Genomic DNA, 16,090 nt, shown 5'->3' on the forward strand with positions numbered 1-16,090 from the left:
ATAATTCCATCATATGAGGGCTGGTTGGCACAAACTTCATTATAATAAAAAAGGACATTCCATCTACAGCAACTATCAATCCAACCACAACTGTTTATTAAATTATCTATTCTGCACTAAGTGACATGTGTGTTCAAAGAGCACGTTGACGTCACACACCTCACCATTAAAACCAGTTCCGTCACTTTCCCACTGAAAGAGTTAAATCTCACTAAACATTTCATATCTCAACATGATAACCGCTATCGATTGTTTTTATTAGACTTGTTTTCATTCGTTTCCACCCCCTGCACGCGTGCGTGCGTGCGTGCGTGCGTGCGTGCGTGCGTGCGTGCGTGTGTGTCCGTGCGCGCACCATTGACCATTAGTAAACTTTGAACCTTTGAACCTTTACTGCCTCTTCAATCACAGCCTTCTGGGAGCTGGAAGAGGTTTCATGTTGAGCTGAGGTTTCCCCCACCCTGGCCATTACTGAACGCACCGCACAGCCATTACCCTGATAAAACTAACCATGTGTGTAGGGGAAAGGGTGCAGTCTGTATGAGGGCGAGGGGGAAGGGGCTGAGTGTGTGTGTGCGTGTGTGATTCTGTATTAGTCCTATGGGAATCTGAGAGACATGCTGTGCTTGCTGAGTTTCCCCTGCATCTAAATCAGTACATTAAAACCACAGTCCGTCAGTGCCTGTACACACACACACACACACACACACACACACACACACACACACACACACACACACACACACACACACACACACACACACACACACACACACACACACACACACACACACACACACACACACACACACACACACACACACACACACACACACACACACACACACACAGCATTTTAAATCAATAGAAAGGCAGCTTTTCAATTAATCACAAAGAAGAGGCGTGTACACACACAAACACACAAGAGTAAAGTAGTGTGCCTTTATTCTCCTTGCTTTGAAAAAATACTGTGTAGGTGGATCCTTCCACACCACGTCCCCATGAGGCCCAGATTTATTCAAGTCCCTCTGTGATTGAATGTGTGCGTGGATGTGGATGTGGATCTGTGTGTGTGTGTGTGTGTGTGTGTGTGTGTGTGTGTGTGTGTGTGTGTGTGTGTGTGTTCGTGTGTGTGTGTGTGTGTGTGTGTGTGTGTGTGTGTGTTTGTGTAGGGTCCCTGTGTGCACTGCGTAAGTCATCATGTTATGATCACTGACATGTGCAACAGTTCTGTGTGGTTTTGCAGTGAATGCCCTTTGAGTCAGATACACTGCAGGACGGACGGACTCTCTCTCTCTCTCACTCACGCACACGCACGCTCGCGCGCTGCTTGTGATTAATCTTCAGTTAGTCTCAGTACGTTAACTCTGCTGGAAAACACACCCCCTTGTCCTGTGCGGAGCATTGAAGAGCAGCACAGGGACAAGGTTTTACTTCTAAAGAGAGACAACCCACTATCCGTGTTACAATGTGTTATTCATTACAGCATAGACTCAAACTCAGAGGTGATTATGGCCCATCTGTCTCAATGCCATCATCTTTTACATCCTGTTCATAAGCATACGCCAAATCCCTATATCTCCAAAATGGGGAGTTTGTCATCTTTCAGGAAAAACAGAAGGATCAAGTGTCCTCTGTGTCTTGTGGTTACAACAACAGTGGTTTAAAACGAACCTGCTGCAAACATTCACTCCTTGGGCTGTTTGTCAGAAATACAACTGGTGAACAGGTTTTACTGTGTTTTTTTAAAAGTCAGTCGAGCGTTTGCCTATTTTTTTCGTGCTGCGAGCAACCGTGACCGGTTTACTTGCTCCACATAGCGCGAGTAGCTTTTTACACCCTACATCCATCAACACTCCGAGGCTGCACCTTGTTGTTCCGTTCCTCCCTTGCAAAGGTTAAAATTAAACCGCTGTCAAAATAAAATGCCAACTGTGACTTGTAGATGCATGTTTGATGAGTAACCGCTGTTGCGCCCGAACCTTGGTGACGGCCTCTACGGGTGAGCGATGTGGACAAAAGATCATATCGATCGAAGAAGGATTCTCCCGACAAGTTTCTAACTCACGTGATCACGTGATTAGACTTTGACGCACAAATCCTGTTTTTGCTCCGATTTATTTTGCCCCGACAGGAAGCTATGGTTCATGCCTTTCTGCCACTTTGATGCCTTTTTTCACAAGTTTGTACACTTGCGGCTTCTATTCGCAACTGCGCTCAAATCTCACCGAGGCCTCAGAGCAGACCAACGTCAAACATTTTCACAGCCAACAATGGACTCCTTAGCGGCGACGACCCTCTTAACTTCAAATATCTAAACAGAACCCTATTTAATCTGTAAGGTTCTGAAAAGAAGATCACACACCAAAAAAGATGGCCCACGATCTAAGATCATCAGAACGCCCTCACCCAACTGCCTCAAACTCTTTTCGTGTGAAGCAGCAGCAGCGGCGGCAGGAATGTTCTGTCTTCATTAACACAGCTCAATACCTGTGTGGGAGAGTGAACAGAGACCTGCGAAGCTGCTATCAATGAGATAAAACTACAGTCTAGTTGAATTGCATTCTTAATGAGTCTCTGACTAACAAAATTACGACAGAGGTTATTACAGAATGTAAATACATTAAATCCCTTCTGCTGAAAAAACAAAACAAAAAATACAGGCTTTTGACACCCCTAAAATCTTAAGGATCACAAATATTTAAAAACCTTTTGGATTTGCTGTAAAAACATGGTCATAAAGATGATAACTAATGTGTTTAGCTTGGCTACAGTGACAACATGTTGTACATAAACTACAGGAATCAAAATCACATGATTCAAGAAACTGCTGGCATCTCATGACCGTTCATCATGTTACTGGTGTGCCCTGTGAAATAATGCACGATTCACTTGCAGCAACTCGTGACTACTTTGATCACGTAAAATCATAATACGATATACCAGGAAAGAAACAAAGCCCCATTTTTTTTACCACCACCTTTCCACCCTTCACTCCGGTGTGTGTGCATGTGTGTCAGGCTACGTGCCAGCAATGTTGTTCTAACAAATCACTCTCACCCAAACCCATTTAGTAATCGTTACCTGGTGTGTGAGGGAAAAGATGTAGACCAGACACACACACCCTCACACAGAACATATTCACAACCACCACCTGACATCCTGGTAGGATGTCAGCAGTTTCTATTCCTTCAGGCCAAACACCAGGGTCTCTCTCTATAAAACACACACACACACACACACACACACACACACACACACACACACACACACACACACACACACACACACACACACACACACACACACACACACACACACACACACACACACACACACACACACACACACACACACACACACACACACACACACACACACACACACACACACAGCGAAGATATCCCACTAGAATACAGATCAATCTCAGCTTCACAGCCGCCCACAGGCCCTTTGTCCATGCGTTCAGAGCGCACACACAAACACACACACACAAGGTTTCATGCCAGTGATCTGTAAAAATAAATAAATAAATAAATAAATCACAAATTCCCATTTCCCCTTCCTGAACAGTCTATGGGAGGAAAAAGAGGGAGGAGTCGAACGAGGGAAAACATTTGCGCTCTTGGTTCCAGAAACAACATCCAAATGGTGGCTGAGAGGGAAATGTTTCTTTAAATGTTTTTGAAATGACTCTTTCATTACCTCCCTCTCTTTCTCGCGCTGCCCTTTCCTTCCTTCCTCTCTGTCTCCCTTTACAACTCCATGAACACGCGCGCGCGCACACACACACACACACACACACACACACACACACACACACACACACACACACACACACACACACACACACACACACACACACACACACACACACACACACACACACACACACACACACACACACACACACACACACACACACACACACACTGAAATCAGGCTTGAGAACAAGCTTCTTGGTTGAACAATCAATCTAAGATGGACTGAATCTAAACAGAATCCAAAAACAATACTGGAACTCATATAAAAGCACAAAAATAGGGTGAAAAAACTTCTAGTATAAATGTCTGCCGTAAACACACACACGTACACACACACACGTACACACACACACACACACTCTGTGAACCCATCTGTTACCCATCAGTGGTACTCAGAGCAGGGTTGGCTTGGGGGGGAATCTATTGATCTCTGGTTTTCATTCCCTGCAAGAAAAACATTCAAACAGTAAAACTCTGCTGGGTTTGTCCGCCTCTGCCATAGCTAACTGGCACACTGACACTGGCAACCATTAATCCTGACTGTAAAGCAGAGAAAGAGCCGCTCACATAAACACAGGGGTGAATGAAAGCCTGTCAACAGATACTGGAACTCTCTCTCTATATGTGTGAGTGTGTTCAGCCAGGCTGTGAGCATGTGGCTTTAAGTGTGTTAATGATTTAAAAATGTACAAGTAGGGTTTTCCTGTGCGTTTTTCAGGCGTTGAGGAGGAAACTATTTTGTTTGTGTGTTTGTGAGCTCAAGCTGAACACAAGTGGTTGTCTCATGTTCACAAATGCCTCCGTGACGAGCTCAAGTTGCGGCCTGTCGACTCTGGGTTTCGCAAATCACAGCGCAAAGTTGTTCAAGTCATTTGGTGTAAAAAGTGCAACAACAGACTCCTCTTATACAGGGATAGGGGCTGTTTGGTGCTTTATTATTGTAATAGGAGGTGTCACATTCGGTTAAAATACTTTCAATTACACCTTTAAAAAGCTAGCGAGTGAAAAGGAGGGAAAGAACTGTCGCCAAACACAGGAGCACAAATAACTGCTGAATCTCACTTGAAAAAAACTGACATATCTTGAGATAACAAGAACAAACATGGAAGAAAAATGTTGACAATAGACATTATACTATATGTTTTGTCAAAATGGCAAATTTGAAATCTTGCCAATAAAGATTGAGGAGGAAGTCTTACTGCCACACCTACAAATACGCTGCACACACTGGCTGTAATTTAATAAGTGACACATTCATCCAATCTGTTCCTTGATTTATTTATTGGAATAATAGTTTTGCCAAAGCTAGAATTATCCAAAAAAACACTTTGGTTATCATGGTTTATACAGTAATGTTCGATTTAAACAGTTTACGTCCATCAGGTCAACTTACACCGTGCAAAAGATCAACAGTAAACTGCCCCTGTAGTATCAACGAGCCCCAGCTTTATCACTTCTGCTCTCTGTACTTAAGAAAAATTACTAAATTAGATTTTCTATTTATTACTGCTACATAAAAGTTATCTTGCACATTTTATCTCAGCACGTCTGTGTCTGATTAAGACATTTGTCTATGCTGCATTTTCAGCGTGCACGTGTGTGTGTGTGTGTGTGTGTGTGTGTGTGTGTGTGTGTGTGTGTGTGTGTGTGTGTGTGTGTGTGTGTGTGTGTGTGTGTGTGTGTGTGTGTGCGTGCGTGCGAGGGCAGCTCGTGCTCTCACGCACACACACCTTGCTGCTCTGAGTGACCATGGCGGAGAGAACTAAACAATCAGAAGTGCAGTTACAGTTGCACGTGAGGGCGGTAAAACACGAGCAGGTCCACAACGTACAGGTGGAGGAATGCAGTTTGACTTCACCGGTCAGTGCCACAGGTCTGTTATATGTGCGAGCAGCCGAGGGCACGCACACAGAGGTAACTAATGATACAAACAAGGGGTTATGTTTTCTGTCACAGTTTCCTAGAGTCCAATGTCACAGCTGCAAATGTCTTTCATTGTCTGACCAACAGTTGAAAACCAAAATGATTCAGTGTGCAATGGGATGTGAAAACACTGCACATTTGAGAAGCTGGAATCAAAATACATTTGGCGTTATTATTTGAAAAAAATGAGGAATGAGCAATTAATCAACCAAGAGGTCTTAGAAACTGGAACATGGCAAAAATATCCACAAGGCTTTTCAGACTTTTATATACTGTCCCTTTTCAGAGCAGGTTGTTTTTAAAGGAGCCAAAGGTACAGGTAGAGTGTCTACGCAACACCAGGACCCCTGAAACTAGAGCAGCTAAATGGCATTCAGCCAGTTGAAACCAGGCTAATGCAAGAACCGTTCGGTCACACAAAGATCAATTAATTCACCTCAATCAAACGATGTAAAACGCCACGAAATTGGGCTTTTATTACTTGCTGCTCTCTGAAACTTTGTGCAAAGGTTGGCCTGGAGAAGAGGCCAACTTTTCTTAGACACGAGGCTCTTAGATCTCGTGTCTAAGAGCCATGCTGCTGCACTCAAACCTCCTATGAGCACACACAACTCACTCGATATCAGCAAATGGGAACACTGTTGCACAATCATGCAGTGTCACACACACACACACACACACACACACACACACACACACACACACACACACACACACACACACACACACACACACACACACACACACACACACACACACACACACACACACACACACACACACACACACACACACACAGAGAGAGAGAGAGAGAGAGAGAGAATGGTATGCACAGTTGCACAGTCACAGGTGCACTGACACGCACGCACGAATTCAAGAACGCATAGACCAGTGCTAGTTAAACCTGCACCTAGCACAGGGAAGGGCTGTGTGATTACAATGATTTAAGCATCTATTGTTTGGTGCCACATAAATCACACCGTGTGTTTTGTCGTTTGGGATGCCACTTTGCTTTCTTCCACATGGCACAGATGCAGGCAAGAAATTTACATGAAGGCAACATGGGGGAAGATTGAACGTGACACAGAGCAAGAGAGAGAACTCCGATCGGGTCAAGATAACCAAAGAGCTCGTCCCTTCTTCTGTCACGTGGAAGGGGTTAGGGTGTGAAAAGCCCAATTTGGAAAATTGTACTTTGCAGATTATACCACAAGACAATCCCCACAACAGACCCAAACACCACTAACCAAAAAGTACTGTAGAGTGAGTCAAACAAACCATATACTCAGACAACCTGACATCTGCACCGACGTGGCCCCAGTTTACACAGTCGATGAAATGCACGAGTCTCTGAAATAAATGACTTCTATTGAGATAGATCGGGTAAGCAACTTACGGGTTAACATTTTATTATAAAAAGAAAAGCGGTAACAAAACTACTGAGATTCTGATTGACAGGAAAATAATTGATTCAAGGAATGTGGGATGATGGATGTTAATACCTTTTTCATAGGGAAGAAAAGTAAGGATTAACTGATAGAATAAACTGAGACTGGTCCTGGGCTTTTTGCAAAGAGCAAAAAGCACAGTCGGGACTAATTGAAGTGTGCGCGGTACTCGACTCAGTTAATCTCAGGATGATTTAAAAGCTAAATGGCAGATGTCAGATAATGGTCAGAGGTGCGGGTCGTCTAGGTGGCTCCGCGGGCCAAAGCACATAATTAAGAAACGGTCAAACCATCTCATCTCGCACGTCAAACCTGCTCTCTGTTTCCCTTTCGCGTCACCACGCATTTTGAAAAACCCAAGTCTCTGGGGAGGAATATCATAAACCTTATGCAACGGGACACGTAGAGACTCGACACGCAGCCAAACCGACAGACACAACGCAGTGTGTGACCTTTGTGTGCTGGTGGGTGTTGTTTGAGTCAAAGGAGGGTTCTGGCAGAGCGAGCGACTTAGCTAATGCTTTTGGTATTTCAACATGCCACAGCACGCTCTTCCACACACGCACACACACACACGTATGTCACTCTTATGTTTGACAGCTGTGCGTGCGTGTGAGTGACTGTCTGTCGTTTGTCTGCCTCTGACAGGTTTATTGTAGCAGGGCAGTGGTGCCTTGTGCTTTCTCTTTAAAAGGAGCGTGTTTTCTCTCCTGAAAGAAGCCATTAATCTGGGAGGGGATGCGTCCGAGCAACACACACACACACACACGCCCGCCCGCCCGCCCGCCCGCACGCGCGCGCGCGCGCGCGCACACACACACACACACACGCACGCGCACGCACGCGCACGCGCACACGCACACACACTTAGACGTAAACAGACACACTAACCAAGTAGCGTGGAAGACAAATTGGTGTCGGGAAAGACAACCCTGGCCTGCCCCGCATGCTGCATGAATTATACTTACACCCCTGTGCCCCTGTGAGTGTGTGTATGTGTTTTTTTTATACATCTGAAGGGCCACCACATTTATCTAACCGTGTATGAATGTGTTGTGGTCAGGATAAATCCCTTCCCTTCTCCCGGCAGAGACTCCCAGGGGGAAACCCCGGCTCTATAACTGCACTAAGCACAATCACATGTCTCCCGTTCCCATACACAAGAGTTCAACCCTCGCATCTGCACCGATACTCTGGTGTACGCAAACAACAAGCTCAGCTCGTATCCTTTGGAAAAAACAAAACACCGCTTTCCACCTCAGGGATTGTGCCCTTTTATATCTCCACTCTCCCATTTGTCTCGAGCGGATTTCATCTCCATCTTTTGACTCTTCTTCTCTGCACTGGCCACAAGGCGATAGGCTGAACGGCAAAAATGTGTGTGCATGCGTGTGCGTGTGTCAAAAGAGCAGAAAAGTTGCCGGTTCGGGCATGTTACCTCCTCAAGTTTCACAGATGAGGGACGCCACCCTGAATGTCATCTCTGCCTCATTAAGCATGCATTTGTTCCAAACGATACACCTCAACCTGTAACGTCGCTCTATACAATTAAAGTAATCATCTACAACAATGCCTAACGGAGACAACACAACAGTCATTTAACCTGCAGCAGGTTTATGCAGGCTCTTAAATAAAAATGTCTGCTCTGAAACCCCGGGAAAAAAAGGGCTGTCTGTGCACAGGAAATTATGGGGTTTTATGTTTCCCGCAGCTGCTGCAACACAACTGTTTGTGTAAAGAGACAAGAACTGAGTAATCAATTGGCCAAACTCCAAAGAAAAAGATGTCACACCCAGTTTGATTGTCAAGTGCAAAAGAGAACTTGAAAAACAGAAAAAAAAATCGCTTGCTTATCCTAAGTTTCTTGATACATAATATTCACAGTAAAAACTGGAAAAAGTACAACCACATCAAGCGTCATCTGTAATAGTACCGTTTTGGAAATAAAAAGCATCTGTGGCCACATTTCAGCAGGTCCTACCTCTGCCGCTCTTGGATGCGAGCGGGAGGGAAGAGGAAAGATGGCCTCAATCTGGTGGTGGAGGCACCGGCAGACCTCCAGTAGACAGAGGACGGTTCACAAACAGTTTACATCCTTGAACTGAGACCGTGTTAGGCCTTATCATGAGCTGGTATACGACCCGTGTGGATACAGAGGAATGGATAGTGAAGGAGGGTAGAAAGCACAAGTTGCTGATGGAAAACTGTGCCTCTCCACGGGGTCGCGTAGAGAGTGTACAAGCCACACAAATATCCACCAGCTATTTGCAGCTTCACAGTGTATTTGAAACAAACGTTATATGTCTCACACACACACACACACACACACACACACACACACACACACACACACACACACACACACACACACACACACACACACACACACACACACACACACACACACACACACACACACACACACACACACACACACACACACACACACACACACACACACACACACACACACAGGTTGTAGGTGTGGGAAGAAGGGAGACACTTTACCCCATTAAGTCAGGTGGGAATCCTATTAAAAGAAAATAAGGTAGACTCCCGGTAAATAAGAGAGTGTTGGCAGCTATTAACGGTTAACCGTGTTATCAAGAGCTCAGCCAAACACAACAGTGCAGAAAATCTCTGCATCTTTTCCTTTTGAACACGTGTAAACAGCAGCAGGGCGGTCTTGGCTCCTCTGATTGCACACTGGCTCCTTGAGAGCTGGATCCGTGCTGCGTATTGCAATTAAACGTGAGCATTATGAACGTTTGCGGTTGCGGGGTAATTATTTGTGTAACAGGGCCGTGCAGTGTTATTACAAGCATGGGAGCGAGGTTCTCGGTCGGGTTTTGGTTGAATGTAATGTGTGGGGATTTGATATTGAGGTGCAGCCATAAAGCCAAATGACCTGCATCGCACGGCGGCGTGTTTCAGTGGGCGGAGGCTGTGAGTGTGCGTACGGGAGATGAGGGGAGAAGGTCAGTGTGTGGGCAGAATAAAACGTATCCCGTTTTTTTTTTTTTTAAAGAAGTGTTTAAACTGCCAATCTGGGCTGGAACAGTGGTCGGGTCAATTCCACTTCACCAACTCCCCTCCCGGCTGCACATCAACTTGTTCCACACAGGCTCGTCTGCACACACACCACAAGGCAGTTTTCAGCTCGTTTCAGAACCACAGGAGGGGGAGCGGCAGAATACAGTCCCTGTTAAAAGACACTGCAGCTCCAAAGACATGTTTTACTCCCCAAAAATTGTGTTTGCGTGGTAACGAGTGAGTCAACACATCTGATCGGCTTCTGTGTTGCTCTGAAGACACTCGCATCAGATCGACTTGCTGCAACAAACTGCGCCCTGACACGTCTCTTTTCTCTTACATCCATCAGTCATCCTAACACTCCCCGCTGAGAGTAGATTTTCATCTCTGACGGCTTTGCGTGAGCATGAGGAGAGCCGGGTGTGTGGGCTCTGTCTGTGTGTGTCAAATTAACGCTTCAGCCGAGCCCTGCCCTGCCAGGGACGCCTCGCTTTACTCCACCTCTTGTAACCTCGCGCACCAAATGGCAAGTGCTGCATTGAGCTCAACCCACGCTGTCACGATAAGGACGGGGGGGCGCAACACACCGCTTAACTAGAATATTGTGATCTCCAGGGGGGTTTACCTCTGAAAAGAAACCAGAGTAACTGTAACACTACCTCCGCCTGCAGCTACATGACTTCTGGGAGATGCAAGTAACTAGATGATGGCGTCTGTCAGACTTTCCACTTACCAAAAAAGGGACGCGCCAGACAAACGCAACACATGTTTTGAACCTTGACAAGGGTGCTTTGACTTTCCCTCTGCCTGACCACTAAACTGTGTGCAAACATTCACTGTTATCCTCCTTTTTTTCTTTTTTCTTTAGCACAATGTTATTTCAAGGCTTTCCATTACTAATAGCGGGAACAGAGATCACTGAGCGGGCAGTAAAGCAAAAAGGAAAATCACCAGCTCAGCAGGGAATAACATACACTGGCGTGGATGATCTACTGACTGCAGTCGGAGAATGCTGCCAACACACACACACACACACGCACGCACACGCACACACAGTAGGTTGAGACAAACACATGGGTTATGCTTTAAGGAGCCTCTGTCTGTTTAATGCCACACCTTTTCTTTAATGGACAAGCATATCAGTCATTCATCTTGCACCTAACATGCTCATTCACTCACACACACACACACACACATTTCTTCATACACACATTTTCCCCTGAACCACTTGAAGCAGCAGTGGGCACGTCCAACAGAAGTGGTGCACATACAGGGGAGGGGTGGGCGGCTTCAGCCATTTGCCAAATGTTCCAGGAGAGTGGCTTTTTACTCCTGATACTGGAAACTGAACCACCGCCATACTTTACTCACACAAACACTCCAGCACATTACCCAGGAGTGGTCCGTCATCCCTCTGACGTCACCCCCCCCCCCCCAAAACACACACACACACACACAGCCTGCATCTGCTCCCACAGCGGTGACTGGTCCACATGCAATCCCGAACCACTGCACCCTGACCCGCATACTGCCGCAACCCCATCCCCGCCACGACGCCCACAACCCCGCCTGTGCGCTCGAACCCAGGCGTAAAGCACCGGGTCATTTCCCGCTGCTGCTCGAGCCTCCTCGGTACGATGTGACACTTTCACATCTGAAACTTGTCACACAGCCGCCGCCGCCGCCACTCCTCCTCCTCCTGCGTCTGGCTTCGTGTCCCACCGACCAACAGCAAAACGATGAGCGCACACGCAGCCACACGCTGTGCGCAGTTGATGTGTCTTTTGCGCAGCCTTTGCCTACTACTTCACATTTGATCGATTTGCGGGTGGTGCTTTTAGTGGCAGCTTGCGGCGAAGCAGTTGTTAACAAGCCCGAGCGTCGTTCACTTACTGTGGTGTGGATGTAGGTTAATGGCCGATGGCAGGAATTTTCCAGAGTGGAGAGGCGGCGGATGACTCGCGCCCAAGTGACCGGGCGAGGGAGGGATCCTCCCGGCGGCCGCCGCCGCTCCGAGTCGGTGGGACTCCATCGCGAGCCCCGCCAACAACGGCGGCGGTACGTGGACGGATCGGGGGGGTCCGAAATCTCTGCCATCCATTATCCGCGGAGGGGAAAGTTGTAAAAAGAAACGGTCCGTTCGGACAAACCCCCTATTCCGAAAAGAACGATCCCGGCTATGACGGCGTCTCTAGTGCTCCGGGCGACTCGGGCTCCTGCTCAGCCATCCTGCCGACCTGCAACACACAACAAGAGCAGGGGCTTGATCGTCCACACACGAGCAGGCTGAGTAAACTGTTGTGAAGTGGTAGTTGTTGTTTCGGGGGTTTTTTTACGGATTTCTCGTCTTCCCAGCGAACCAGGCGGCCCCAATACGCGCAATGACGCAGTTTGGAAAACCACTTCACAAACTAAACACGAGTATCGGTCGGTCGATATCAGGACCATGCGAGTTGCTCCTTACATAACCTGCCCGCGGCTCTTCTCGCAGGGCACAATATTATGATCTATATGTTTCGGCGGACGAGCAGCAGCAGCAGCAGCACTCCTCCTCCTGCTCCTCCTGCCCGGCTGCTCGCCGAGCGGGCAGCCGCTCCGGAGCTCCGCTTCTCGGGGGAAACCGCGCAGGAGAAGGGGCTGGCGAGCTGCTCGGGCTCCGGACGCGGAAAATTTAAAAAAAAAAAAAAAAAAAAAAAAAAAACCCACCCGCGACCCTGCCTTCGAAACGCACACCGTCAGTAAATTATAACAATCAAGCACCTTTTTCTACATTTTCCGATTTTTTCCCCTGAACCGTGAAAGCAGCAGCGCGGACCCACGGCCCGAGCCTCGCCGCGGAAGTCAACACACCACGACTACCGGAGGCGCATCAAATATACATTTCAAGCGGGTTTAAAAATAAACGGGGGAAAAAAAAGGGGAAAAAAAAACCCCTGCATCATTCATCGGAGGGGGCTCGCGGTGCCGCGGTGCCCGCAGAAGGCGGTTCCAGCCCGGGCTGCCTTTCGCAGTGCTGCCCGGGGAGAGGAATCACACCCAGAGCCGTCGACACTCCGAGTCCGCAGTTTAGAAACTAAAGCCCCGTTTAGAAACAGGTCAGACGGACGATCCGCCATCTGGACATTAACACTTAATACTCTGTTTTACATAATTCATCTGACTTGACCCGAGAATCTGTTAAAAGGTCGATTTTTTTTATTCTTTTATTTTGAACACAATCTACTTAGACTCCCGCATGTGCGATATTCAAATACACAACAACGCAATAAAGTTACTTTAAAAGACGACGACAACAACAAGCAGCTGGAGACATTTCGCGTCTCGTGGCATAAACATTTTTTTTTCATATTTCCCCAAAATAAACACGAGTTTAAAAAAAAAAAAATTGTTTATAACCAAAAAGGGTCGAAATCGAACACATCAGAGCGACGACTCGTGATATCCAGGCGGGCGCGATACGAAGAACGACTCGCTCAGAAAAAGAATTCAACAAATCCCAATAAATCTAAGTGTCCCCCTCTTTTACAACAACCACACGGCGAGAAGCGGGTGTCTCTCCTCCGGGACGCCGTGCGGGAGCCCCTGGAGGCGGGGGGCGCTGCCTCCTGGCCCCCGGGGCCGCGCTCCATGCGGCGGCGGCGGCGGCGGAGCTCGGCGCTTCAGCCACGTTTCAAACTTTTCACGGTTCCATTAGCGACACGCGAAAACTTTCGAGGAGGAAACGTCTCGACCGGGAGGCTTTTTTTTTTCCCCCACACCGACGAGAGCTTCGCAGAAGAAGAAGAAGAAAATCCAAAATGTCGCGATCGAGCCTCCGCGCCCTTTTTTAACTCACATTTACAGCCGCGAATGATGTTTCAAACAACCGACAAGTCGAGCACTTTAGGTGGGGAAGAGAAAACCAAACAAGGACGGAGAAAAAAAAAAGAGAAAAAAACATGCCGAGCGCTTACTTGAATGGAGAAAACCAAGGGGGAAGGAGGTAAAAAAAAAAAAAAAAAAAAAAATTGCAATCGCTTCTTAAAATCGCTCCAGGTTGCGGGGAGAGCTGGAGTAGTCCATTACGGGCTCGTCCGAAGGTAAACTGGGGGATAACTCGGGGGGAGAGAAAGCCCCCGACGCGTCCGTAAACTCCTCGGCAATGAAACACAGCATTGTTTTTGCTCGCCCCGCCCCCCCCACTCTTCCACTACCACCCAGCCCAGCCCAGGGCCTTGCTGCACTGCTGCAGTCCGATTGGCTGCGTCAAGTGTCAATCAAAAGTCCCCAGTGGTTACGAAAAAAAAAACACTGGCCGCTCGCCAGAACCATAAAACCAATTATGGAGCAAGGAGGTTGAGCCGTTTCAAGGTCCCCTCTTCCTTCAAGACTGAGTGATCGAAACAAGCAGTGGGAATTTTTTTTTTTCTTAATTTTTTTTTGGGGTGTTAATGATGGTGGTGGTGGTGGTTGGTGGGGGCCAGTTTCAAGACATCCCCTCTCCACCACCCCCACCAGCACCACTCCACACGTTTCCACGTTGATTATAATAGAAGCTCATTGACTGGGGAGTTGTGACCATGTTGTTATGTTACCCTCAGAAACCCCTGCACTTGTTTTTTTTTTTTTGTAGTGTGGACCAAAGTGTATTTGTTCTCACCAGAAAGCATATGGATAACAATGACCTGAGTTGGTAAATTCCTTTACATCATACCTGCTCACGCCTCCAAAGGGAAAGTAAGCATCAACATAAAAACCTTGACATCATGTTTTAAGGCCTTTCAATGTAACCAGAATGACACTGAGTAGAGCACATACCTCCACCAAGGCCCAACAGTCCCCTTGAATTCAATCAAGAAGCAACAAATCGCACACACTCATACATAGTATCAGTCAGTCATCAAGATCCCCAAATTATTCACTGGGAAAGATTTTTTTTTTCAAATCCTGGATCCTCACCTCTTCTGGAAATTCTAGGGGTTGGTTCTTGGCCCACGTCCTATCCTTTCACCACCTTTTGTGGAAATCAAAAAAAAAAGTTTTTGCAAAACCCTTGTGACAAAAAGAAACAACCGACCAACAACCAAACGGAGGGGGTTGAAAAACATAATTTGTTCCTGGGCAGAGGTATTTATTATTTAATTATTTAATTTCTGTTTGTGTGTAGCAACTATGTGGGCGTTGTTCCCCTATGGGCATGCATGCTTGGCAGACAAACCATAGGCTAATCGGCCAAGATAATATTAAAAACGAACGTCAGCAGGAAAACCAAAGATGAGTGGGAAAGAATGAGAAACTTGTTACAAGCCAAAATATATATATTTTTAAATAAATTGTTACAACAAGTATAGAGTATTATAGAACATGAAGTAATGCCTTAATGAGTCTAACAGGTATTCAGTGAATAAGTCAATACCTACTCTATATTCTATACAATACAATAAGGCCCAAACACAGCCTGGTTGTGAAAGTGGACCTCCAGTTGTGTTGTGGACCAGGCAGCAGGCACCGACACTTGTCATTGCGGTCACCTTCCAACACATTTTTGATTCGCCACACAATTAGATTTTCTCACGGAGCAATAACGCTGCGCTCTAGCCTGTAGTTATGCAAATGATCCAACACAGACTGTGGGGTGAAGGAACACTGGATGACTCCTCATGCATAATGTGAGCCACTAGATTTGCATTAGAAGAGGAGGGAAAGTGGCGTGTTCATTTAGTGCTTTATGCTAAAATTCAGGGGTGGTGGTTGGGGGGGGGGGGGGGGGGGGGGGGGGGGGGGTGACCCTTGGTGTGAATTGGGGCCCTAAAGCCGTCTCACGTGACCTCTGTGTGCCTCCTCCTGTAATAAAAATAATATCAACATTATTATAACCCATAAGCTTCCTTCTGAAGTAAACCACCCTGTGTTACATAGTTGCAAAAAATTTTGATTAAAAAA

At 46.8% G+C, this 16,090-nt stretch overlaps 1 protein-coding gene across 3 annotated transcripts in view; it reads right to left on the reverse strand.

Moving 5' to 3' along the window:
- Positions 1-14,314, reverse strand: part of tnrc18 (trinucleotide repeat containing 18) — a 47,459-nt gene extending 33,145 nt beyond the window's left edge. Inside the window, exons 1-2 of one of the 3 annotated variants that reach the window (XM_047327976.1) lie at positions 14,122-14,314; positions 12,062-12,405 (exon numbers count right to left, since the gene is read on the reverse strand). In XM_047327976.1, coding sequence (XP_047183932.1) covers positions 12,062-12,269 — 208 coding nt within the window. In that variant the 5' untranslated portion in view covers positions 12,270-12,405; positions 14,122-14,314. Of the gene's footprint in view, positions 1-12,061; positions 12,490-14,003 lie in introns of those variants that run through there. The other 2 variants (XM_047327977.1, XM_035614434.2) reach the window with 2 other exon arrangements.
- Between the last annotated feature and the right edge of the window lie 1,776 nt (positions 14,315-16,090).

This window comes from Scophthalmus maximus, chromosome 17 (genome assembly GCF_022379125.1).
Source record: "Scophthalmus maximus strain ysfricsl-2021 chromosome 17, ASM2237912v1, whole genome shotgun sequence".
Classification (NCBI taxonomy): Eukaryota; Metazoa; Chordata; class Actinopteri; order Pleuronectiformes; family Scophthalmidae; genus Scophthalmus; species Scophthalmus maximus.